This window comes from Pollachius pollachius, assembly GCF_949987615.1.
Source record: "Pollachius pollachius genome assembly, chromosome: 18".
NCBI lineage: Eukaryota > Metazoa > Chordata > Actinopteri > Gadiformes > Gadidae > Pollachius > Pollachius pollachius.
The window spans coordinates 13,347,095-13,373,873 of record NC_136951.1 but is presented as its reverse complement, the minus strand read 5'-3'; the positions used below and the strand labels follow the sequence as shown (position 1 = coordinate 13,373,873).

Genomic DNA, 26,779 nt, shown 5'->3' with positions numbered 1-26,779 from the left:
GTTGGTAATCTAAAAGTTCTTCACAGCAGGGTTTTTCTATCCGATAAATACCAGTCAGAACTAAACAGTACTTAGTAGGAGCAGTTTCAAGTTTGCATGCCTTTATTTCCTTGATGCCTACTACCAAGGGCGTAGGAACCGGGGGACACGGAGGGGACGTGTCCCCTCCAATGTCGGAGACAGGCGCATTTGTCCCACCTAAAAATTATACCGGATCTGTCAGGTTTCCGATATGTGTCCCCCCCAATGTTAAACTCATTCCTACGCCCCTGCCTACTACCTACTATCCTTTTGGTTTTATTTATAAGAAGCACGTACAGTATTGCCACTGTATGGAAGGCAACGCTTCCCCTTATCTAGAGCTGGTTTACCAATAGGCCTACACAACGTTTAAAACTGAGCAAAGTCGATGCCAACAGAAGGTAACACTGCAATCATTAGTAAAGTATGTGATATGATAGTTGATTCTTTTATATTGACTAAAACGTTCACGTCCCGCCTATTCCTGCGTGTCACTAGTAAACCATACGTCACCAACTGGGCAACTCTGTTATCAACATTTGGCCCGAGTTGCCGAACGGAAGTAGAATCATACAGCGTCATGAGGCGAACTTTCCGGACGCACCAACAGAGTTGCCCAGTTCGTGACGTATGGTTTACTAGTGACGCGCATGAACATGGCGGAACATGAACGTTTACTCAATATAAAAGAATCAACCATCATATCACATTCTTTACTGTTAATTGACGTTGTAACGTCTGTTGACATGACTTTGCTCAGTTTTAAACATTGTATACTGGTAAACCAGCTCTAGATAAGGGCAAGTGTTGCCTTCCATACAGTGGCAATACTGTACGTGCTTCTCATAAATAAAAGCATAAGGATAGTAGGTGGCATCAAGGAAATAAAGGCATGCAAACTTGAAACTGATCCTACTAAGTTCTGTTTAGTTCAGACTGTTTTATATTGGATTAAAAAACCCTGCTGTGAAGATTTTTTTAATTCCCAACCGGCTGTTTCCCAAGTGCACATGAACGGTTGCTTTCGAACACGCGTAAGCGTGAGCGTCATCACTGGCGAGCCGCCTCGTTATCACCAGGAGAGTGAACGCGTCTGAAGGCCTAGGTGTTATATGGTGTCGTCATACTACTACTACTCTTCGATGCCGTAAGTCTACTTTAAAAAAATGATGTCTCCGTATCGTTCTCTTTAATTTGCCTCCACGGATTGGAATTAACTTTATTCTAAAGTAACTTCAATACATGTCTCTACTAACTAGGTGGTCGTGGGTGATCTTATGATTTTATAAAGGCCTATAGAGCGCTTTTGTAGACAGTCAAATACACTTTTGAGTGTCCTTTTATTGTATTATACAGACCTTCGGACGTACAAACACCTAGAAAGTGGTATGGGTCGAAGTTTGAAGGGAAACAACTAGTTATAATAATAACAAAATGTTGGGCTTCAAGCATCGCAAAAACGAAAGTATTTGTGGAAAAGCTTGTAGAAGAACATTTAAAGAGATTATAAATTAAGGAGATATTATTTAGGATGTTGCGATGTCGGTGGACCAGAAAAACCTGCTAAACCCAGCCCGGCTGTGATTGGTCGGTCGGGTAGATAGGTCCCGCCCCCTGGTCTGCCCATCAGGTTATCTCCCACCGCCTCCCAGTCCTGGGGTTAGTAAGACCAGTCCCGAGGTGAGAACCAGCAAGAGCCAGGCGACAACGTGACACGCGGAGCAGCAGACGGGAGCGCCAGACAGCAGTGAAGAGCACGTAGACCGACGCACGAGCACGTAGGGCGAGAAAGAGAAGCTGCCACGAGCGACTGACAGGCGCACGTTTTGGAGACTCGGTCAAGACCCCCCGCGAGGAGCTGCTCTTCATCTCCAGGTAGGAGGACACGGGAGTAGGAGACGCAGCGGGGAGTAGGATGCTGTGGGGTCGTTGGGTGGTGCCGTGTGTGTAGTCTGGCGCGGGTCGCCTGAGGGATGCATGACTTCCCGTCCTGTAGTTGTGAGGGTGAAACATGTTGAAGCAGTAAAACCGACCCGGCGTCTGCGGGACAACGGCTGCAACCAGTCGCCAATCAGTCGCACGGGGAGGTTGTTTTTGATTCACACGCCTCGATCCAGGATCCGACCGAGAATAAGCGAGCGATGCCTCGTTAACGGAGCGATTGGTTCGTTTCCATGTAGACGCCTTGTTTTGTTTCTGTTTCTCTGACACTGACAATAGAGTCAATAAGAGGCAATTAGCGGCGTCTCTGTGACGTATGGGTGGCGTGCAGCCTGCTGTGATAGGATAAGGCTCAGTTAGGACGTGTTTCAGTCAGAAATGTCTCTTGGTTCTTCTCATTTCTGTAAGTGCGTGTGTCCTAGACTTGTTTAGAGTCAGAATGGTTTGATTGGGGATGGATGCCAGGAATCGTATATTTTATAACAATGTGTCCATGTTGTTCCCAGAAGTGTAAAGACGTTGTGGATGACGTCAGCTCATTCACCACACCTGTTGAACCTGAACCATATCCTTGAACACACTCACACACCCCCATCCCCACCTTCCACATTCTGGGTGTCGTCACTCGTGGAATATGACATCCAACAGGATTTCTCTGACTGAAGCGTTGTGCAATCGAATGTCAAAGGAACACTGAGTCCCCCTTCAACGGCTCCTCTGGCCTGCGTGACTCACAGTGGCGGGGCAGAACTCTCTTCAGACGCTGGAGGACACAGACTTGGAGTGAACAGGTGTCCCCTTAAGGTGGTCTGTAGAGTAATAACAGTCTGGTACAACATTGCTAAGAAACAATGCCGTTATTCAACAGTTAATTTAAATGAAAGTGGTACGGAATTCCAACCCAGGCGAGATGAAACCTGTTTGATGAAGCAGAACAACAACCAACTCTCGAAGGCTGCTCTTTATATTGTGTAGCAAGTCAATTGTTTCCTTCCAGCATTACTGGTTCTGCCAATCCAGGAGCTGACAGGTTTATCTCTCTCTGTCTCTCGTGTGTCTGTACCCCCCAGGGACACACGAGAGAAGCTTATTTTTCCCTTAAAACTAAACCGTTCAGTAATGTACTCAAATCAACTTCATGGTTGGTAACCAAGGCTCTTTTTCACCAGATTTTGATGATTGTCTTCTTCTTGGTCTGCATGGAGCTCTGCCCAGCCTCTCATGATCAGCTGAGGGGCTGCAGGCCAGGGTCACTCACAGCTCCCTCCCCATGCTGACTCGTTCGCTCTCTGATATTTTTCCAGCCCACCGAAGTGAGTTTTATATCAAACTTGTCGTTGAGTCATCAAAGGGACACTTGATAATCTGGCAGTTTCATGACTGGATTAAAATAATCTTAATAGCTCCAGTGTCTATAGTCCCCAGATTAGTTACTTTGAATCTCCCTCTCCTTGAGTCTTTAAGCAAAGATCAAGTGGCCGCTGTGTCCTCTACCCTAGAAACGTTTCTTTAAACCAAACCGAGGTCCTCGAGTCGCTCCTCCTGGTGAACCGTACTGTGATCGCTGACTCACGGCGTTGAATCGTTAACGTGAATAGTCCTTCAAGCTTCCTCTGTGAAGACACAACAGGATTACGAGTTTCTCTATTGCGTCGTCACAGAAACGTGGTAACGGATGTTTCAGAAGAATGAATGGATTACTCAGTGTTATGTCTCTAAAGAAATATGAATGAATGGAGGCCGGTGGGTGGAAGGATGTTATGAATGACGGTAGCGCTAATATCATTTAGCCATTAGAACAAACGTTCTGTCCACTGATTGGTTATAGATTAGAACACGGTGGGTTTTATTGTGGTTGGCAGCTGTCAATGACTCCTATCACAACCACCACTTACAAAAGTTTTAAATAGTTTGTGTCCCCGCCCTGTGATGTCATCCCTTGTTCTGCTCTGTACATCTCACACTTCCACTTGTGATGTCACATGGTTAGGTTCTGGATAGGTTTCCAGATTCTGGAAACCTTCTAATATACTTATTTGGCTTAAAATATGAACTTCTTCGCACCTGCACTAATGGTTTGTCAGAATAGCATTTTACAGCCTGTGGGGCTCATTAACGATCTCTCTCTGTTTTAGCTCTCTAAACCCTATCTGCTCCTTAATGGCCTGTCTCTGCTTTCACTGTGTAACCCCTACCTGCTCCTTAATGACCTGTCTCTGCTTTCACTGTGTAACCCCTACCTGCTCCTTAATGACCTGTCTCTGTACTGTCCAACCCCTACCTGCTCCTTAATGACCTGTCTTTGTACTGTCCAACCCCTGCCTGCTCCTTAATGACCTGTCTCTGTACTGTCCAACCCCTACCTGCTCCTTAATGACCTTTCTCTGCTTCTCACTGTCTAACCCCTACCTGCTCCTTAATGACCTGTCTTTGTACTCTCCAACCCTACCTGCTCCTTAATGACCTGTGTCTCTACTGTACTACCCCTACCTGCTCCTTAATGACCTGTCTCTGTACTGTCCAACCTCTACCTGCTCCTTAATGACCTTTCTCTGCCTCTCACTGTCTAACCCCTAATCCCTATCTATATGCACTTAGTTTACCTTTCTATAAAACTTCTCCCCATATAGACGAGGTAAAGTGAACATCCACTCAGGTCATTAGTCAGTGTTGCACTTTTATAGGATCAGGTGTTCAAGCTGCCCTGACCATGTGGTGTTAACTAGGTGAGGTGGATTTCGGTCAGAGGGCTATGAAATCGACCACTGGCGGTGCTGATCCAGGGTCAGTTTCCAGCTGTGTTGCGGGGGTAAGGCGAGCACGGCGGTCCAGATAAGGGGCGTAAACAGACACCCATGTGTGTGCGCGTGTGGTTGCCAAATCTGTCACTGATCAGTGTCACAGTATACGGCATTGAATTGTTAAGTTGTTATTGTAAGAGCTTCATTCCACGAGTAATCTATCCTCTTTGATACAGAAGCGCTTCATATATTTGCATAACTGTGTCGTTCTCCCTAGACACCCTGACAGTCACTGAACTTTTTAGTTTAGTTTTTTTTTCAGTTAAAATTGTGAATCTTTGTGATGCTGATGTTAGATGAAGGATACCTTTTCTCCAGAGGTCGTAAAGCACCTTATTCCTGTACCTCCTGGGGGCGGAGGGAATGCTCTGCCTCTCAGCAAGTCTTTGACAGTTTATAGAAGCCCTCGGTTTAGATTGTGATATTAATGTTGACGTGCGTACGTCCATGGCGTGAAGTATTATCACACTTCATGGGATGGTGACTTGGTGATTGAATAGGACGTTATTCGTCTAAATGCTGGGGTTAGGAAATCGTTCTCAAGAAGGCCTTCAGGTAGTTTACGGACATTGGGGTCCATACCCGGGACCTTGTTTCCGTGGGCGTCTAACACCTAACCCCCAAACGGCCCCGTCCCGTTGATCTGCCCCCCCCTCTGTGACCCGCTACGCTCGGTCACACCCGTCTCATCCTAGCGGAGGAAGAACAAGGACGGGTGTGATGGCTAGCCTGTTGGACCAGTCCCTGAACCAGTCGCAGCCCCGCCCCTGATGCTGTTATTCAAGAGAGGAATGTTAACGTTGGAACTCCCTCTGGTAGCGGAGATGTTGGTAACCCTTAACCCTAATACACTCACTGAGGGCTCTCAGAGGAGAGCGCCGAGGTTACACTGAGGTTAGGTCAACACCGTCTGCAGGCTACCTGACAGCCTCTCTGAGCAAGGTGACCCCCAGCCTTACCTCCTCCTCCCCCCTCCCGGATCCTCCCCCCTCTCTCCTCCTCCCCCCCTCCCAGCTGCTCCTCACCCCTAGCTGCTCCTCACCCCTAGCTGCTCCTCACCCCTAGCTGCTCCTCACCCCTACTTCCTCCTCACCCCTACTTCCTCCTCACCCCTACTTCCTCCTCACCCCTACTTCCTCCTCGCCCCTAGCTCCTCCTCCTCACCCCTAGCTGCTCCTCCTCACCCCTAGCTGCTCCTCCTCACCCCTAGCTGCTCCTCCTCACCCCTAGCTCCTCCTCACCCCCACCTCCTCCTCCTCACCCCCACCTCCTCCTCCTCACCCCTACCTGCTCCTCCTCACCCCTAGCTGCTCCTCACCCCTAGCTCCTCCTCACCCCAGCTCCTCCTCACCCCTACTTCCTCCTCACCCCTACTTCCTCCTCACCCCTACTTCCTCCTCACCCCTAGCTCCTCCTCGCCCCTAGCTCCTCCTCCTCACCCCTAGCTGCTCCTCCTCACCCCTAGCTGCTCCTCCTCACCCCTAGCTCCTCCTCACCCCACCTCCTCCTCCTCACCCCCACCTCCTCCTCCTCACCCCTACCTGCTCCTCCTCACCCCTAGCTGCTCCTCACCCCTAGCTGCTCCTCACCCCTAGCTCCTCCTCACCCCCACCTCCTCCTCCTCACCCCCACCTCCTCCTCTTCACCCCTACCTGCTCCTCCTCACCCCTACCTGCTCCTCCTCACCCCTAGCTGCTCCTCACCCCTAGCTGCTCCTCACCCCTAGCTCCTCCTCCTCACCCCTAGCTCCTCCTCCTCACCCCTAGCTCCTCTTCCTCACCCCTAGCTGCTCCTCATCACCCCTACCTGCTCCTCCTCACCCCTAGCTCCTCCTCACCCCTACCTGCTCCTCCTCACCCCTAGCTGCTCCTCACCCCTAGCTGCTCCTCACCCCTAGCTCCTCCTCCTCACCCCTAGCTCCTCTTCCTCACCCCTAGCTGCTCCTCATCACCCCTACCTGCTCCTCCTCACCCCTAGCTCCTCCTCACCCCTACCTGCTCCTCCTCACCCCTAGCTGCTCCTCACCCCTAGCTCCTCCTCACCCCCACCTGCTCCTTAATGACATGCGTCTGAACTCACTGCGAGTTGTTTGGATGAATCCCCCCCTCCATGCAGTGCCTTCTCGTACCACGTTACTCAAAGGGACCTTTAGTCTCTCCCTCTGTGTGGCGCCTGGCACTGCCAGTCCTATTGAGTCAATAGTGGCTCTAGTTACTCCCCCCCCCCCCCCCCCGTCTTTATTCAGCGGCGCTGGCCTCTGCCCCCCCCCCCCCATCTCCTCCATCTCCTCTTCCAGCTGCTCTGCTGACCTCCTTATGGAGAGGGCGGGGAGGAGACGATGGAGGAGAGGAAAGGAGAGAGGGAAAGGGAGGGAGAGTAGACACCAGAGGAGAAGGCAGCAGGACTGGGCCTGTTGCTGTCTTCATCACAGTCTTCATCACTCAGTCTACATAACGGTCTACACAGAAAGCCTTCCTATGGTAGGCTTTGTGGTTTTCTTTGCCTGTGAACAGGATTTCACTGTAGGGTTATTTTCAATGGTTTATTTCTCTTCCTCTACATGTTTTAATGTCCGCCACCGGTCCTAGAAGGTGACTGAGGCTGTGGTCTGCTGTCCACCGTACTAACGCCTGCATGCTGAGGGTCCAATACGATGTAATGCCTCTGTAACTTAGTCAACTCCAGACACACTTGGATAGATGAAGCTTTAGGAGCTCTTTTGAAGTGCTCACTGCGAGCACACAGTCACTTTTTAGGGTAACCTGATGAAAGGGGCTGAGGGTCTCGATCCCACCCTCTGTGAAGCCTATAGATGTGAGATCACTACGATGTGTAACGTTCTCTCACCGAAGACCAAGTCTAAAGCGATCCCCTGCTGACACTATAGTGTGTGGGTGTGTGTGGTATCTAGGTCAGGTACCGCTCTAGGGGGGAACTTGCTTCCTGTCCTTGGGCAGAGACGGCTCGCAGTTTTTCTTTTTGCTGTCTTGGAAAATCTCTCGGGAGACGATGAATGAACCGCTGCAGAGAATAGCGACGCGTCCACCCGGCCCTGCGATGAGTAAAAAGGTCCGGTTGGTCAGACTCACTTTGTTTAAATAAGGATCCCGTTAGTGAGCATTCAAGTATCCAGCATGGGGGTCTTCGCCAGCTCATATCCATACTAGTGATGCAAAACTATCGATCTCGTGTCTGCTAATGCTGCCAGCGGTGGGGGCCGGGCCCCCTGCCCCCTGCCCCCTGCCCCCTGCCGTGGAGGAGCAGACGTCCTTCATCCCAGGAGGTACACAGGACTTTCCCAGTCGCTAGGAAATCATAGCTTAAAGTGTAATTCCGGCGAAAATTTAACCCAGGGTCTTTTTCGGTCACGGACACTTTATTCCGTTGATCAATGAGTATAGAGCTGCCATGAGCAATGCTAACAGCCCAAATGGCGGTAGGTCCATGTTCCCTGGAAGTCCATCATATTATTTACGGTAGCCGGTAATCGACTTGTGTGGACTGACTGGAAACATGGACCTACCGGTAAGGCACAGACTTGGAAAACAGTCTTTTTCAATAAACAACTTTACTAACTAAGGCAGCTCTGTACTCATTGATCAACGAAAAAAAGTGTCTGGATGGCTTTATTTTTGTGAGAATCACCCTTGGTTCAATTTTCCTTTTATTCAGTGTATTCTGAGGGAGGTTGAGGAGTTTCTCAAGACCATCAGTGGTCAGCTACTCAGCCAGGGCGGAGATCATCCCGACTTGAGAGGTTCTCTCCCAGACGGTAGCAGCAGTCGGTCTGATCGATGTTTGAGGGTTTCGATGAGATTCGGCGGTTTGAACTGACCACAACCGGTCCAGCAGCTCCTGTTCAGAGAGTTTGACCTCCCTGACGTAACACCGTCCCGCTGGCTGACAAGCTGTGTGCTTCACATGAGCGATAATGACTCCTGCCGTCGGGTGTCCACGCCTCGGCCACATCAGCGTCCCTTAAAACAGCGGCTTTCACCCCCCCCCCGGGGTGACTGGACTCACGTCCTCCTGCCTCCCCCGGCAGGACTCTTTATCTCTCCTGCTCCTTATCTCTCTCTGCCTGAGTGGCTCATGGCAGGCCAGACCAAACTCTGCTGCTCACCGCAGGGGGCCTGCCTTACTAACGGGATGTTTGTTGTAGTGTTGGCCACCTTTTAAACCTCTCTGTCTCTCCCTCTCTCTCTCCAGGCGTAGACGCAGTTGGCTGAAGGACCACCACCCCCCCCCCCCCCCCCACCCCCCCCCACCCCCAGCCCCAGCCCCACCCTCCCCCTCTCAGCACCACCGGGCGTCTGGAAGCTGATAGGCTGGCTTCGTCGAGCGAAGCGGCGGGCGGCGGTGGCGGCGTCGCCATGACGGCGATGGTGGCGGACTACTACGCGGGCAAGAACGTGCTGATCACAGGCGGGACGGGCTTCATGGGCAAGGTGCTGGTGGAGAAGCTGCTGCGCTCCTGCCCCGGGGTCAAGGCCCTCTACCTGCTGGTGCGGCCAAAGGCCAGCCAGTCGGTGGAGCAGAGGCTCAGCGACATGATGAAGTGCAAGGTGAGGGGACAAGCTCACAAACGCCGCCGCGCCTGTAACACGCAGTGCTCCGTCAGTGCGCACGCACGCACGCACGCACTCACACACACTGCTCCTCCAGAAAACACAAACATCACACAAACAGACTTGATGAGGGCGGGGGGGGGGGGCAGGCAGGCAGGCAGGCAGAGGTCGGACGGTGCTGATTGAGGGATCCGGGATGACTAGGACGACGGGAAAAGGGAATTTACCATACCCTTCTTCTGAGATCTGGGCCTCATTGTCCCAGATCCCTCCATCAGCCCCGCCAGGGCGACGGGACGGGTGACGGAAGGCATGACCGGCAGACGTGGCCCAGGCTTTGGGGGTGTTCCCGGTGTGTTTTGATGTGGCCGCTAGGAACCGCCGAACGGGAAAATCAACTTTTAAATTAACGGCCGCTTTCAGAAAGGTTGGATCAAAACAAATAAACAGGTTATGAAATAATTGTTTTACCCCTAGGCTGGGGCTTTCTGTTTTGGCATTTAGTCAAATGTAATGAAACCAAAGGAGCATTTGACTGAAATTCAAGTAGCTACAGCCCCAAATGTCTGTTTACAACACTGACTATTTAACCACTCGCACGTTGGAGCTGACTCCATCACCTCCTCCCCCTCCAGACTCGACGCAGCACACTGAGATAGCAGCGCTCTGAAACAGGTATTCACTGCATAAGGTCTTGGTGTTTCCCCAACTGGAAGAGCTCATCAAACTGCTTTTCTGAAGGGAAAGAATACATAAGGGTATCACATCTCAAGATTTACGATGGGTTATGAGACGACTAGCCTAGCTAGGTGGATGCTAATGCTATCAAGGTGCCTCCATAGCTCGGTTTGCACCCGTGTGTTCATGTGCTCGGAGAGGCCTGTGGTTCTTGTCCGCTACCGTCCTCAGTATGTCAGGAGGTCTTCCGCTCACTTACACTCCGTACACACTTTCTCAAACTTTCTCATGCAGGGATGAACTCCATGACTTGTAAACTCACAATCACACTTGTAAACCCATTCTCACACACACACTTAACTTATTAAACTACGCACATAATGAAATATAGACCCTAACAATCATACACATGCTCTTAAACTCTTACACTCTTAAACTCTTATACACTCACACAGACACTTGAACTCTTACACACTATCACACATGCTCTTAAAGTCTTACACACTCCCACGCACACACGTATGCAGATAAGCCTTCTCTCCCAGACGCACATATTGTTACACACACACACGGACACGCATGAAAAGGAATGAAACTGAAGAGGAGCAGGTTGGCCATGTTGGTGAATCAGTCTTTGTTTTATTGTGTTCTTTTGATCAGTGAATCTGCATCAGTCCCAGAGCGTTGTTTGTTATACAGAGAACGGCTCTGATCCTGTAATGAGCCAACTCTCAGCGGGTTACGGCAGCCTAGGCGCCGTAGTGGAGAGACGGGAACCGGCAACATATAACAGCGCATAATTGTATTAATTTGCATAAATTAACTCTAAATTGCTTGATTGGGATCTGGAAATGTGCTGCATTTAAATCGAATGTTCCAACATTTAAGCATTCAAACTTTCGTCAAGTGGAACAGAACCTGGCTAATGAGTGATGCAGTGGTTGTGTGTTCTACTCCCATCCTGGAAGTGACTCTGAGTGGTTCTGATCACTAACTGTATGTTCACACCAAAAGCTGTAAAAGATGCAAAATCGCTGAATAGCTCAAAACGCAACGCTGTCCACAATACTTACAGCTCATATCGCTCTTGCGATTTTGCTTTTTCATTTAAAGGAGCCGCGCTTTTTGCCTGCACGCTCGTAGTTGAGGCAAGTGCTGCTGCTGATGCCGAGCCACAAAAACACAAGATGCTCATAAGTTTGGTCAATAGAAAAAGAATAAGCATGAATACATGAAACACTGAATAACTAATTAATGGAGCGATTGCTTATATGCTAGATTATAACTTAGTTGATCGCTGTCGTGTGTGTGTGTGTGTGTGTGTGTGTGTGTTCTGCTTCTGAAATGCGCACACATCTCCACCCACCGCTCGTCCGCTGGTTTCCATCAGCTTTCCAATGTGCGACCATCCCTTTTGCGTAATGCGGATTGCGTATGCCCTCATACATTGTTGAAATCATATGCTGGATGCTTTACTCTATGTGTTTTTTAGATAATGATCGGGCTATAATAAGACCACGTTGGCTATGCAATCGCGGACAAATACGATGCCCTGCAATAGCCGCAATTATTCTCTCACGCACCATGATGGAGGAAAAAATGTGTGGTCGGAACTAGGAACTAAAGTTCTCGCGTATGTTTACTGGGATCCACGGCGGCGACAGACATCTACATTCCGATTGGCTGGCGGTCATTTACAGCCGAAACACTACTAGCTCATTTGCATAGAGTTGAGCTGTTTTCAACCCTCATTTACAGCTTTACAGCTTTAAAGCTATCGCTCAAGCGTTTTATCGGTCCTATCACTTTATCGCTCATGTCTAATAGAAAGTGAATGGGCGTTTATCGCTCAAAACGCTTAACAGCTTTTGGTGTGAACGCACAGTAAGGTCTGCGGTCTACCTGTGGGCGTTGGGGAGCGCCATACCCTTTCCCCTGTGAGCGGTTGGTGTCTTCAGAATAAAAGCGTCTGCTAAACGGTGGTAGAAGGAAGCGATTCTTTATTGTGCTGCAAAAATGGTTGAAAGGTTGGCGGGGTGCAGCTGAGCGGTCAGCTGTGTGGGCTGCCTGTCGTCATCTACTGAAGCCCTATCACACCCGAGGTGTGGGCTTCCCCCCCCTTCTCTCCCCCCGACGCCCCTCACGATGAAACGGTCCGGCACTGGGTATCGGTTGCCCGCGGCGCCCGCATATCTCCCTCTACAGAGGAGGGATGGATCGGAATGTGTTCATGTAGGTGGAGGGGTTGGGGGGTGGGGTTGTTCTGCTAGTCAGGCCTGTTCCCGTTATAGTCCCGAGACGAGAGGAAGGTGTTTTGTGAGGCAGAGGAAGTTGTAGTCCTCTTCATGTGCGGTATGCTGCAGCGGCATTGACAGGAGGCTGTATCTGTGCCTCACTGTGTTGAGTTTGAGTCAGTGCTGATTAGTTTTGAGTTGGTAATTTCACAGTGCCTCCCAAAAGGTAAACTCAGGATCCACAACCGTCTCCTCCCCTCTCCCCTTTTCCTCCCCAACACTCCTCTTCTCACCTCTCTGCCCCTCACCTGTCCTCACCCATCCTGCTCCTTGTTTTATTTCCTGCCTCCCCCCCCCCCCCCCCCCCCCCACCCCCAGGATGAGCCTCTCGTTTGCTCTCTGGATTCACTCCAACATGTCTTCCATCAATCGGGATTGTTGGTTTCCTTCCACAACGAGCCACTGATCCTGAGACAGATTTTGTGTTGTTCGTCTGGCAGGAAGCTGAAGCACGGTTCAACACCTTTTGAGTCTCCTCTTGACTTTGTTTGGTTTTGGCTTTGAATATTCTTAATCCTGACCGCTGTAATCAATTAATCTACACGTACTCAATGACCTTTCAAAACAACATGCTCAGTCGCATTCCCCTATATCATTCGTGTTTGTAGACTTTACAAACCTGACAATTGTATGAGTTTGTCCTTGACCAACAGGCTCTACAAGTTTACTAAACTCCTCTCTGAACGCTATCGGTGGCTAGCGCAGAAGCGGCGCTGGCTAGCTCTGGATCCATTTGAAGGGTCGTGGTTTGAGGCCCTGAACACACACACACACACACACACACACACACACACACACACACACACACACACACACACACACACACACACACACACACACACACACACACACACACACACACACACCTATTCCTCTTCCTCTTCCTCTTCCTCTCCCTCTTTACAATCGATTGCCACGAGGCCCAGAGGAATCTTGTAGGTGTGTCTGGTTCTAGTAAGTGTGTTAAAACTGCTGGTCTGAAGGAACAATCGGGCCACACCTGTTTGGCTTCACACAGACTGCAGTTGATTGTGGGTTGGGTCACAGGGACGCTTGCCACATGGAGGTAGAGGTTGGTTTATAGCAGAACACTGAACCTGTTGAAGTCTTCTATTCAGTTCTGTTCAGTTTTGTTTTGTCTGACACCATTGATGTGTGTGATGATGGTGGTGACACCATCCTGATGTGTGACGATGGTGGTGATACCATTGTGATGTGTTACGATGGTGGTGATACCATCGTGATGTGTGACGATGGTGGTACATACTAAAAGTATGTAGTGGTGAGAATTTAAGGATTATTCAAACCAAATATGGGTTAATATTTGGATGGATTCTGTATTAAAGTTATAACCTGATTTAAGGGTGCGGTGTACAACGCAAAAGCCTGGCTCGCTCTGCTGCAGGTGGTGGTTTGTCTCTGCCGAGATGCGTTCTCTCGTTTTACCCTGTGGGTCATGGAGGACTATATATACTCAGACCAGTGTTTTGGAGGCTGACCTCTCCCCTCAATTCCTCAGCAGAGCACTTTGTGGTTGGTGCTGGTCTTCGGGGCGAAGGAAGCTGGCCTTCTGGATTAAGGGCAGCTGGTCCCCTGGCCTTCGGCTGCAGAGCCAATCCTCTCTGGGGAGAGGGGCTCTTTTGTGAGGGTATAACTATTCAGGATGTTTTGATGCAGACGGTTCTGGTTCCACTTGTAGAGCCCTATCCCCTCGCACGGCTGACAGGAGTCAGTCAACAAGCACACGTACACACCCTTAGAGCCAGGCTCTTTCTGGACCAATAGCTGGCCTCCGTTTGCCTGCTGCTGTGTGTCTATGCTTGCCAGGATGTAATTGGTAGCTTTAATCCATGGCTGTGCGGGTGCCCTGAAGGCTGTGGCCGTGGGTCACACTGATCGTCTCTACCTGCGTCACCGATGAGGTCCGCTGGCCTGGCGGCCGGAACGAGACCTGTCCTACCAGAGGGCGTCATGTTACACCTGCATATCGAGTGAGTCTCTCTGACCTAGTTACTGCTGTTCAAATAAAGAAGTATCAGATAAACCCATAAGATAAAAAGGAGTTCTGCTGTTGGTTTTCGAAACCTTCTTTTAATATTTTTTTTGCACAACTTACTTATTTTCAGCAAATCGGTCGGGCTCTAGTTCTGACTTTTAACTTTTGTAGTCTACTCATATCAAGAGTTCCATTTGGTAGCAGATGCTCGATATTAATATGAGTGGATCGCCTCCGCGGTTAAACCTTTGCAGCGTATAACAGACCAGCAGACACTGGCATCACACACTGGTGTAATGTGTGCATTGGTCCGGCTACATCTGTGTCGGGTTGACGAGTGGGACACCCCCAGCCCCCCGCCCCCCAGAGAGGCTGAGAGGAGGCAGCCGTGGTCCTCGTGTGTGAATTAATTAGGTCGCAAATTAGCTGGAGTTGTGAAACAAATTGGTTCACGAGAGCCCTGGTCTAGCGGCTAAGAGACACTGTCACCTAGGAGAGGAGTCTGTCCTCCTCCTCCTCACCGCAGGAGAGGAGGACTCTCAGGACTCTGTCCTCCTCCTCGTTCGACCAGGAGAGGAGACTCAGGACTGTCCTCCTCCTAACCACAGGAGAGTCAGTCAGGACTCTGTCCTCCCCCTCATTAACAAAGGAGGGGAGGAGTGTCAGGCTTTCCTCCTAATTAAGGAGTGTGTCGGGTCTGTCCTCTTCACCCACGGAGGCGCTGGAGAGATTGTCGTGTCGCCAATCGGTCTCGGCTTTCGGGCCCCCGCTCTCCCTCTCGTCTTTGTATGTCTCAGTCTCCCCTTTCTTCGTTCATGTGTGGGTCTCTCTATTTCTGTCCCTTGTCTCAATTTCTCTCAATTTCTGTCTCTCTTTTTCCCATTGCTCTGTATTTTTAGCTTTCTGCTCTCTGACACATTGCACTCGTTTTTGGATGTTTCTGTCATTCCACTACCCGGATACACTTTTGTGTGTGTGGGTGTTGAGGTGTGTGTGTGTCACACACAGTCTCTCTACTGTCTCTCTGTTTCTCCTGCAGAGTGTGACTGCATCTTTACGGAATCTTTCATACCGTCTACAAGAAGAGGACAAAACACCTGCCACTTTATAAAAACCCATGTTCAGTCCTATAAAGATGGGGAAGGAAGTTCATCATGTCGGATCACTTGTTGGTGTGTGGCACTGCAGGCACATCAATGGGTTTGGTTGGGGATGGGGTCCAACCGTCGGTCTGGTTGCCCAGTGGAAGGCTCCTGTGTTCGGGTACAGCCAGGAGGCGGTGCTGGGGTACAGCCTGGCGGGGTGGTTGGGGAACAGCCGGGTGTAGTGGGGTCACGGATCTCGTGTTCCTCACAGAGCTCCTCCTCCTCTCTGGAGACGCTGGCTGCCGTCCTCTGGTGTTTCCTTTCACCATCGACGCCCTCACCGTCGTGTGTGTGTGTGTGTGTGGGTGTGCTTGTGCGTGCGTGCGTGCGTGCGTGCCGAGGTGAAGGGCTCTGCGCCCGGTGGGTAACACACACGCCCTGGATCACACGCAGGGCCTCTCAAGTTCACCGCGTCCCAGGGGTCATGCATATTCATCTGCCTGTGGAATGAGACGCCTGCACCCAATTAACTAATTGAGTCTCTTGGGCTCGTTCCCCTTAATGAGGTCTGAGGTCACTTCCTGCGGAGATCTTAGTGCAGCTCCTCTAATGGTAAGAAGCTGTGCGGAGAACAGATGAGTTCCATTCCCCCCGCCCCACTCACTCCCACTTGTGATGTCACAATCCCAGAAGTGATGTCACAAATAAATGTATATAAATGTATATGCTAGGGTGTCTTCGAGAAAGGCACAAAGACCCTGACTAAAAGTCCAAGTGACATCCCTACTAGTCCTGGCTGTGTGGGTTTGAGGCTTGGAAAGCACTTGTTGTCAGCTGAAAGGCTGGAACAAAAACTGCATTAAGTTTAAGGAGGAAGGGATGGGAGGGGTGAAGGCTCCTGTGGTCAGCAACATGCTGGTTGCACGCTCAGCATCTCAGATGACCGCAGGTGATGGCAGTAGTTAGTCACCATCTCTGTGACATTCTCCCCAAGTTTTGAGTGGTTGCAGCTCTCCCTAATGCTAGACTTTTTCACTCGCTCTAAGAGAGCAGGGTTTGAGTGCTGAGTGGGCAGCTATATAAACGTTCCTATCTGCTCCCATCTGACTCGGCACAACCTGAACCAACCACAGCCCTGTCTTATTCCTTCCTCTTCCTTCTGGTTCTTTTTTAATCAAAAGTGGTCATCAAGGGTTCGTCAAACCAACACGTCAACCCCAGTAGTGTTGTCATCTTAACCACTGCTGCCACCATGCGTCACTGCCACTCAACGATAAATGCCAACGGTTGACTGTTAACTTCATTAGTGTCTCTGTCCTGTTCCCAGCTGTTTGCGCGCGTGCGGGAGGAGGACCCCGACTTCCACCAGAAGGTCATTGCGGTGAGCAGCGAGCTGACCCAGCCCGGCCTGGCCCTCAGGCCGCAGGACGTGGAGATGCTCTGCGGCTGCATCAACATCGTCTTCCACTGCGCCGCCACCATCCGCTTCGACGCGCCGCTCAAGTGAGTACAGGCACACGGGAACACGCGCACATGGGAACACGTGCGCACGCACACGGGAGCACGTACACGCATGGGAACACGTGCGCACGCATGAGAACACACGGACACAAAGACTCCAATTTTCTTTCAGTAAACCATTTCTGTGTTTTTTGGAGAGAGCAGTGCATTCTACCATCGATACAGAAATACCTTGTATCAGGTTTGTTCAGAACTCAGTTTGTTTATTTTAGTTGCTCATTCGGGGTACATAAAAATAGTAACAATGCAAGATTATAGAATTGCTGGAAAGGCTCCCCCTCTCCTTCGCTCTGTCCGTCTCTCCATCCCCCTCTCAGTCTTCTCTCTGTCCTTCCAAATACCTCCAGACAGTCTCACTGACCGAGAGGTGCACCTGTCTGCCTGCGGGTCATTGAGCTCCCACCTGTCACCACAGAAGCCCTGTATTGGCTCGTTTGTGTTGGGCGTAGTGTGTATGATGGATGCTCCTAGCTGGGCCAGAGTTCAGACAGGCACTCCTCTTTCCTACACTGCTCGCTCGTTCTTTCTCTCTCCGTTCTCTCTCTGTTCTCTCTAACCGGTCTCCGACCCGTCTGTTGCGTCACACTCAGATGACATGGTAACTGGCCGAGCAGGAAGCACAGACGTCAAACTGAAATTCTCCAGAAATTGAAGTGCATTGTGAACCGACTCGGGTTCCAAGCTCTTTTCACATTGCAGGTCAAATTTAAAAGTCTAAAATTGTATCATGTATTTAAAATATGGAACAAGAGTATCAATAATACACTTGAATTAAAAAAATACTTTTCTAAACAACGTGACAAAGTGCTTTACAGATCATGACAAATAGCTCTCCCTGTCAGGATAGACCGTTTGACCCTTAATTCCTCAGATTCCAGAGCTCAGTGCCATAGCTTCTGGACCCTAACGGAGGGTTCGCAGGTTTGATTCCCCCCCGTTATTTAGGAATGGAGTTCAGCCAGTTCTAGTTCCAACCTGAAGAACCAGGGCAACCACCTGGGACTCGGGTCGTCTCGCCCTATCCCTAACACCAAATTAGGTGGTTTCACTGGTTCATCAGGTGGTTTCTCTGTTTCACTAGTGAAATTACCTGAAAAAAAGTATATAACGTATAACCTGCTCTCAACCTCAACGAGGATTCCAGGTCTGTTCATAGTGGATTGGTTAAGATGTCCTTGCCAGGTCGTGATACACAAGGTTAAAATGATTTCAGTAAAACGTGTAAAAGTGTCCTCATTGCCTGTAAAAACATAAAAGGAGAGAACAATCCCCAGGTATCTGTAGTGATCAAGCCTGATGTCCTCACCTCAACAGCAGCTAAGGCTTGGTAGTGATGACGTTTTAGAATCAAAAAATCAGGTGCCAGGAGTAACTCATTCCAGAGGTTCCATCAGAGCGCCGTCCAGATGGGCACTATATGTACGGTCCAATGTTGTCTTGTGACTAAAGGGAAAAAGTAAAATGTGCCTACACATTCAAACTCTCTCTCGCCTTCTCTCAGGCAGGCGCTGCAGCTGAATGTGATCGCCACCATGCAGCTGCTGGGTTTGGCCCGCAAGATGCAGCACCTGGAGGCCTTCATCCACGTCTCCACCGCGTACGCCAACTGCAACCTCCACCACATCGACGAGGTCATCTACCCCCCGCCCGTGGAGCCCACCAAGCTCATCGACTCGCTGTCGTAAGTCTGGAGGATGATCACTACGATGATGAGCACTATGACGATGAGGATGATCACAATGAAGATCAATATGATGATGGAGATGATCACTATATTGAGGTGCACTATATTGATGATCACTAGGATGATGATCACTACGATCACTAGGATGATGATCACTATGATGATCACTAGGATGATCACTAAGATGATGAGGAGGACCACTAGGATGATTACTAAGATGATGAGGATGATCACTATGATGATGAGGATAATCACTATGATGATCACTATGATGATGAGGATAATCACTATGATGATCACTAATGATGTGATGGTCATGCAGATGGATGGAGGACAGCATCGTGGAGGACATCACACCGCGGCTGATCGGCGACCGGCCCAACACCTACACCTACACCAAGGCGCTGGCGGAGTACGCGGTGCAGCAGGAGCAGGAGCACCTCAACATCGGCATCATCAGACCCTCCATCGTGGGCGCCAGCTGGCAGGAGCCCTTCCCTGTGAGGCCCCGTCTGCACATCTCATCTCAATGCTTCCCTCATCCATCCATCTCTGAACATGTCCACTATCCCTCATCACTTCATCCACCTCTGAATTTGTCCTCTATCCCTCATCATTTCATCCAACTCTGAATATGGCCTCTATCCCGCATCACTTCATCCATCACTGAAAATGTCATCTATCCCTTCCCTTCCGTCTCCTTTAGCTCCTCCCTCAGGTGTGAGAGGGTTACTCTGTACTCTTCACATTAGCCCTCACACACGCGAGGGTTACGCTGTACACAGTGTTCCCTTTGAAAACAATTGCAGTCATCACTTGATTGGCAGCCTTCTGAACCTTGCTCGTTATACAGCATAGCATAGCTCGTTCCCCGCTGTAGTCACCCTGGGAAATGGCCGTTGGACTTGCATCCTTGACGTTTTGTTGGCTCACACATTCATTGATAAACATTTTTCAGCTCTGCTAGATTGATTCATGGGGCTGTATGTTTTATTACGGTGTATTTTTAGATCAGGTGGTTACGTTACATGGAGATTCTCCCAGACGTACGATCAGTGTTGGGTAGTAACAGAATACATGTAACGGCGTTACGTATTCAGAATACAAATTATAGCTAACTGTATTCCGTTACAGTTACAATTTAAATAGTCGGTATTTAGAATACAGTTACATTGTTGAAATCGATGGATTACATGACGATACTTCTGTTTCAGCGATTTATTCGTGCTTTCACACCAACAGCATTTAGTGCGCACTAAACGAGTTTGGTCCCTAGGTTCGGTGCGTTGGTGTGAATGCAACCACCTCACTTCGATGTGAACCAAATCAGCCGACCGAGACCTCCCTGAACAGCTGGTCTCGGTTCGCTTCCAAACAAACCCTGGTACGGTTCGCTTGAGATGTGAAAGCGAATGCACCTCGGTCCGATCCAGTTCTACAAAGCATACGCCTCTTTGGACGTAACAGGCACCCGCTCAGCCGTGCACATTATGGGAATTATTGTTTGATTAGCGGTAACTCCAAGACTAGCAGCAAATTGCCGGACCGTCGGGGAATTTGGACAGACACCCGCATAGAACGTATGCTGGAAAACACACATAAAAATGCTGATGCATTTAACACATTCAGCGGAGTCTGTCTGTCTGTCTGTGATGAAACAGAATACGTTACATATTACATTGTTGAGCATGTATTCTGTAACTGGATACATTTGAAAGTATCCTTCCCAACACTGCATACTATAGAGCAGTTTTTTTGGCCCCGTGGCAGGTGGAATATACCACCACGTGCCGTCGCAGAGTGGGTCTTTCGAGGGATGATGATGATGAGGAGGAATCCAGGGGGAACCGGTTTCACGCTCTAGTCTCGCCGGGTTCCGCCTTCGGGCTTTTTTGAAAAAAAAAAATAAAAAACTGAAGACGTGCATTGCAATGTCTTCAGTCAGGCTGTGAGCCTGCGTGTCGCACTTCAACACGGCCCTCGACCTTGAATCTGAACCGATCAGATGCACTTATAAATAAACAGAATAAATCATTTTTGTTTATCAATGGATGGTTGGGAAGGCTTCGTGATGATGTTGGCACAAATCTTGTAGCAGCTCTTTATTAACCCCCAAATGCTGATCAAACATGTCCTCTCTCTGGTCTCTTAGGGCTGGATCGACAACTTCAACGGGCCGAGTGGAGTCTTCATAGCCGTGAGTCAACATGGAGCTGATGTATGATCTTATGAGAGAGTGGGGCGAGACTGTTTAGTGGTCAAACAGGGCTCACCTGTAGTCTACCAGGACTGGGACCTAGACCCGTCTCTTCCAGGGTTCACCTGTAGTCTAGCTCTGGGTCTGGCTCTGGAGACCAGAGCCAGACCCCCCCCCCCCCCCCCCCCCCCATCTGTGGGTAAACTCTGTTGTGTTTCCAGGCGGGGAAGGGCCTCCTGCGTACCATGAGGGCCAACAACGACGCGGTGGCGGACCTGATCCCGGTGGACGTGGTGATCAACCTGACGCTGTCCGCTGGCTGGTACACGGCCGTGCACAGGTCAGAGCGCCCCCTGGAGGCTCCTCAGCAACACACCTCAGTTACTGTTTCATGGTGTAGAGTAGTAGAGGGGATAATGGAATGGAAGATCTAGTTACGCAACAATAGGACGGAAATAATAAACTCTTTGTCAGTTTGAAGCCAATTCTTATCAGTTGAATATAAAAACTAAGAGGGTTTAAAACCTTTGGGAGACAAAGGGACACATCACTCTAAGATGGCGGTGTGTTTGAGGAAATGTGAAGAGACAGACTATTCTTCATCTCTCAGTGCAAAGAAGGAAACTGATATATTCATTGAAAAGCAGTTGGACTTAATTTCAGTTCCATCACTCAGCGCCAGATTTTGCCTTCCTGCGTTAGGGCCTGATCTCACAGGCACTCGTAAACGTCCCAACGCCAATCAGAGTGGAACATGGAGGTGAATGTGAGCGATGGCGACCGGTTGTTTAATCTTTTGTCCTCTTCCTCCCCATTATAGACCTAAGACGGCGATGGTCTACAACTGCACCACAGGGGGCATCAACCCCTTCCACTGGGGCGAGATCGGTAGGTGCACCCAAACCGTGCTCCTGTGACTTATGCTGTGACTCCAAGATGTAACTGAGGTGTACTCTTGACAGAGTACACCGAATTATCCTGTCCTGTGTCTTCAGCGCATCATGCTCTTGGAAAAGCTCATCAGTTTATAGATGGGTTCTTAATAGCAGAACCAAAGATCTGGTAAAAGATGGGTAGTTATTGGTGATCGTGGCAGAATCAGTTAAAATGGCGTTTGGAAGGTCGTCGGGACGATGAGACAGACAGAAAGACAGACGGGCGGATAGGAATTAAGCTGATCTCCCCAAGGAGCGGAGCTGGTTCAGAACCCTCCAGCGTCTCTGCATGCCAAGCGGCGTGCCATCGCAAGGCATTGTGGGTACTCCCAGCGCCGGCCTGTAGCCGCAGTGTGCTGTCGCCATGCCAACAGGGGAGGGTGGCGGGCAGGAGGACGGCTGAAGGGCGCGGCCCTCCGACGGCGAGACGCACATCTGGCATTTGCTTCGGGTCTGGTCGTGCGGTTGCCATGGAAACCCCCCCTGTGTGTGCGTGATGTAACGTGTGAGGTCACTCTGAATGAAGCGTAGCGGGGGGGGGGGGGGGGAGAGCCCAGAGGGTCAACATCCTCTCTCTCTCCTGCCGACTCGTCCGTGGGGAACACAGTCTAAGGTCACTTTTTATTAAGTCTGTCCTCCTGGCTGTCATTCAGACCCCGGTTTTGCGTACACGGTCGCGGTTAAAATGCGTAACGGCGGCTTCGTCCTCTCATCTCCAGAGTACCACGTGATGAACACCTTCAAGACCAATCCCCTAGAGCAGGCCTTCCGCCGGCCCAACGCCAACATCACCTCCAACTACCTGATCAACCAGTACTGGATGCTGGTGAGCCACCGGTGCCCGGCCATCCTCTACGACATGTACCTGCGTCTCTCCGGACAGAAGCCCACGTAAGTCTGAGAGGAGCTGATGAGCCGTTTCAAAATGGACCCTCTAGGGACCTCCCCAGTGGGAGAGTCCAGCCCGGATGATTGATGGATAGAGCCGCCTACCGGTGTAAAATAGTGACCCTTTTGCTAAACCATCTCAACGTCTATGTAATGCAACACTACTGTTGAGACTTTTCTTCAAAAGCAGTGTTTCAAGTGTAGCTACCGGAGTATCACTGCAGGAGAGTGACCACTGACCTTTGACCTTCATCCTCCTTTCTTTCCTTCCATCTTTCCCTCCTCCTTTTTGCTGTTCTGTATTTCGTCTTGTTTCCGGCCTCTTGCCTCTGACTCCCTCCTGCCTCTCTGTCTCTCTTTGTCTCTCTCTGCCCTCCCCCCATCCCTCCAGGATGATGCGTATCTTCAACCGGCTCCACAAGGCCATCGGCCTGCTGGAGTACTTCAGCAACCAGGACTGGGAGTGGAAGTCTGACAACATGAGCATGCTGCTGAACCAGCTCACGGTGGAGGACCGCAAGGTGCGACCGCCGTGCGCACACGTACACATACACTCGTACATGCGCACGCACACAAGCATACTTGTTGACTTTCTTTATTATCGTGGTTTAATAAATACTTGGCAATTAATTAGCGTTTTACAAGATAATAAAGAGCTTAATTTAGAACCAACGCCCTCCTGGACATTCTTGTGTCCTTGTTAGTGTATCCTTCTGATGTTGTTCATGTATTATGTATAATAATGGGACAGACGGATAAGTAAAGGTTTCATCAGTGGCTGTTTTGTGAGGGGATGGCGCCCCCTACTGTCTTCAGGTCTTCGTGAGTCAAACTAAATGTATATTCTTTAAATTCTTCAGACGTTCAACTTTGACGTGCGGCAGCTGAACTGGCCGGAGTACATCGAGAACTACTGCATCGGGACCAAGAAATACGTCCTCAATGAGGAGATGTCTGACATCCCTGTGGCCCAGAAACACCTGAGGAAGTACGTTTACGGACAACAGTCACCCTGATCCAAACCGTCTGTGTGGCTTTCAGGGCTTTCTGTTTCAGCAGAGAAACAGACAGTTCCTTCGGACCCAAGGTTCTCATATAACGCCCCCCTCCAATCACAATTGTGTGTGTGTGTGTGTGTGTGTGTGTGTGTGTGTGTGTGTGTGGAGATGGATGGATGGATGGATGGAACTGGGCACCTAATGCTCAATATTCAATTGTGGTTACTATGGATATGGAGAGTGATGTATAATAGATCTTTCCATATGATAACTAGGCTGGAATTTAGATGGTGTGAATGTGATGCACTTCCAGTTGATCATTTATAACCGCATAAATCATTCTGAGGGGAAGACTACTTATAGCCACATTTTAAAGTAGGTGATTTTCTTGTTCTTTTATTATTCCAAACTATACTAATTTGACCATTTTATTCTTCTATTATCGTTTATCTTTTAAATAGTTTGAAATGCATCTTGATTCCTCTCAAGTTAAAGCAGCTGAATGCCCTTAGTGTTTTTAAAGGAAGCTCTAGGGACTAAGTTAAGAGGTTCTCTAACCATTGATGCTGTTTGATCCTACCAGGCTGAGGAACATCCGCTACACCTTCAACACGCTGCTCCTTATCTTCATCTGGAGGGTGTTCATCGCCCGCTCCCAGATGGCCCACAACATCTGGTACTTCGTGGTGAGACTCTGCTTCAAGTTCCTCTCCCACTTCCGAGTCTCCAGCTCGCTAGTCGCCTGAGGTCAGCTGACCCTCGTCCAGGAAGGCTCACCTCCTCGCTTCGCCCTCTCTGGGGTTACTGGACCTTCTGGGCTTCACAGCAGGGTCACGGTGGTGGTGGTGGTGGTGGATGGAGGGGTTTAAGAAGGATGTTGACTTGAAGAAGAAAACCAACAAGCTGGGCTCTTCTCCACCATTCTAGTGGAATGGTGTTGCTTGCACCTTACGATACACATTGGACATGTTTGGGTATTTTTCACATCCTTGATTATATATGCAACGATGCGCGTGTTTGACTCTTTCTGGTGATTTCCGAGCCCGTCTGTGTGCTGTGTTCTTCAGTCCAGACCAACTGCCTTTGAACGAACATCACAGGCTTTTTTTGTACACTAGAAATGTTTCGGCATTTCACTTATTTTATTTCACTGTCAAACTCCCTTGTCCTCCTCTTTAAACAATGCTGGGTCTTTTTCATTTGTACTGCCAGGCGAGGGTTGAGACGACCAACCCAGACCAAAATAACTACCGGCTATACTGGTTTATTACAATAACTTACCTTTGTGCTGATTGAGCCATTAAACGAGCGAGAACCAGCGCTGTGAAGGTGTGTTGCGGCGCCAAGGCGCTGGTTTGATGCTCGCCAAAGCTGCCTGTTTGTACTGAAACTACCTTTTACTATTTTTACATCTTTTATAAACCCTTTCCTCTCAAGCGGATACACCTTGAGGTGTAATATATTTAATAAGAACATTCAGAGGATGACCTGTAGATAGGTGAACCTGTATATCATGGCTGCTGATGACCAAAAACAGACCCAATGTCTGACTGTTGATTCAGCAGGTTGGTGGAATCTTCCTCGTGCTTACTTTGAACACTCCCAAGCGGGGAGAGATAAGTCTGAGTTTGATTTCCAAACCTGACTCATGTGCGGTATTTATTGTACATTTTCAGAGATTACAGAATACAAATGGAAATCCATAGGATTTATTTTTTTAACACCCGTTTATGCAAAAGTCCATGTCTGGGGTGTTACCATGGCGACTGTCGGCAGTGGGAGAAGGCTAGGGCTGCGGTCCTCAGAACGGCCCCGGTTCGGTACCCTTGATGGCGGAAGGTTTTGCCATCAAAGCTGATGATGCCAGATGATGTCAGAAGGACCGAAGGGGTCAACGGCAGCTCACTTGAAACACGAGACTCTGGCCTTTTATTGAACTCTATCGAAATCTGCTGCTCGGCAGAAGTTGTGACTTTGGGAAGGGAAATGTTTCATCCTCCTTCTGCTTCAACATCTTCTACACGTCTGCTTGGGTTCAGTCCAATAAACAAAGTGAGCATTACGTCATGTTGATGCCTGATTCCTTTTACTAACATCATAGCCCTAGAAAAAACATCTAGTGGAGCCCAAAGTATGACCTCATAAAGGTCATCTCTTTCACTCTATTCCTTTCTACCTTTCAAAAAAGAGATTGCATGTATTTGGTAAATCTTTGGGTTTCTATCTGGATTCTCGTTTAGATCTGCATGAATGCATGGACGTTGTCTTAATGGATCAGCATGAATGCATGAACTTTGTCTTGACAGCAGAACAACCTTTTACTCATTTCACTGGTTATTCAGAGTTTTGTCGGGGAGCCGATAGTCACCAGTGCCTGCACACTCTACAGCTACTGCAGTGAACGTTTACAACAATTCCTGCCACTGCAGCGATTAAAGGTTTGCATGCATTTTAAGCCCTGTTTTAATTCAGAGAAAAAAGACATCTTGGTTTATCATTATTTTATTATTATTCTTCATAATAATAATAATAATAATAATCGAACGGTTAGTATAAAATGTTGTTAAAGACGGTCATTTTCTTTCTTTGTAACAGTGGGACTATGGGGAGACCTAGGCCCCTGTGCTGGCCCTGGTGCTGGCCCTGGGGGCTTGCCCTGGGGGCTTGCTCCAGGTCCTAGCCCCGGTCCTAGCCCCTGGCCTCCTCTCCAGGCCGGAGGTCCAGCGGGGGGAGGTGGTCGTTCTGCTGCTGGCTCGCCTGTGCCTCCTGGAGGTGGATGATACACAGGAGGACTCATCAACTACAAACTACAGATGGATAAAGCAAACGACCTCTACCACTCCTTGACAGACAGGACTGTCAGACGTATTTCACAGATGTGTATGTTTTTTTTTTGTTGATAGTATTTTGACTCCATTTAACCGTGAACAATGTAATCATAAATGTTTTAGTAGCATAGGACAATCATTTTAAATGGTGACTGCTTATGAAAACGCTATTGGTCAGGACTCTCCTCTAGGGGTTGAGTCAGGACTCTCCTCAGGGTTGAGTCAGGACTCTCCTCTAGGGGTTGAGTCAGGACTCTCCTCAGGGTTGAGTCAGGACTCTCCTCAGGGTTGAGTCAGGACTCTCCTCTGGGGGATGAGTGAGGACTCTCCTCTGGGGGTTGAGT

General features: G+C 49.4%; 1 protein-coding gene across 1 annotated transcript; it reads left to right on the top strand.

Moving 5' to 3' along the window:
• The first annotated feature begins 1,672 nt into the window (after positions 1-1,672).
• On the top strand, positions 1,673-26,779 carry LOC307089452 (fatty acyl-CoA reductase 1). Its single transcript, XM_079755747.1, has 14 exons — positions 1,673-1,896; positions 8,973-9,328; positions 16,712-16,887; positions 18,407-18,586; positions 18,912-19,089; positions 20,742-20,786; positions 21,008-21,126; positions 21,607-21,674; positions 22,441-22,612; positions 23,001-23,130; positions 23,470-23,597; positions 24,191-24,293; positions 25,950-26,045; positions 26,203-26,779. The coding sequence occupies exons 2-14, from the start codon at positions 9,137-9,139 to the stop codon at positions 26,221-26,223; spliced, it is 1,608 nt and encodes a 535-aa protein (XP_079611873.1). The 5' UTR covers positions 1,673-1,896; positions 8,973-9,136; the 3' UTR covers positions 26,224-26,779.

Excerpts from the sequence above, each read along its gene's own strand:
- LOC307089452 (XM_079755747.1), top strand. The coding sequence starts at position 9,137 with ATGACGGCGATGGTGGCGGACTACTACGCGGGCAAGAACGTGCTGATC. Across the intron at positions 22,613-23,000 it reads CTCTCCGGACAGAAGCCCAC|GATGATGCGTATCTTCAACC; the intron begins GTAAGTCTGAGA and ends CCATCCCTCCAG. Across the intron at positions 24,294-25,949 it reads ACAACATCTGGTACTTCGTG|AGTTTTGTCGGGGAGCCGAT; the intron begins GTGAGACTCTGC and ends CTGGTTATTCAG.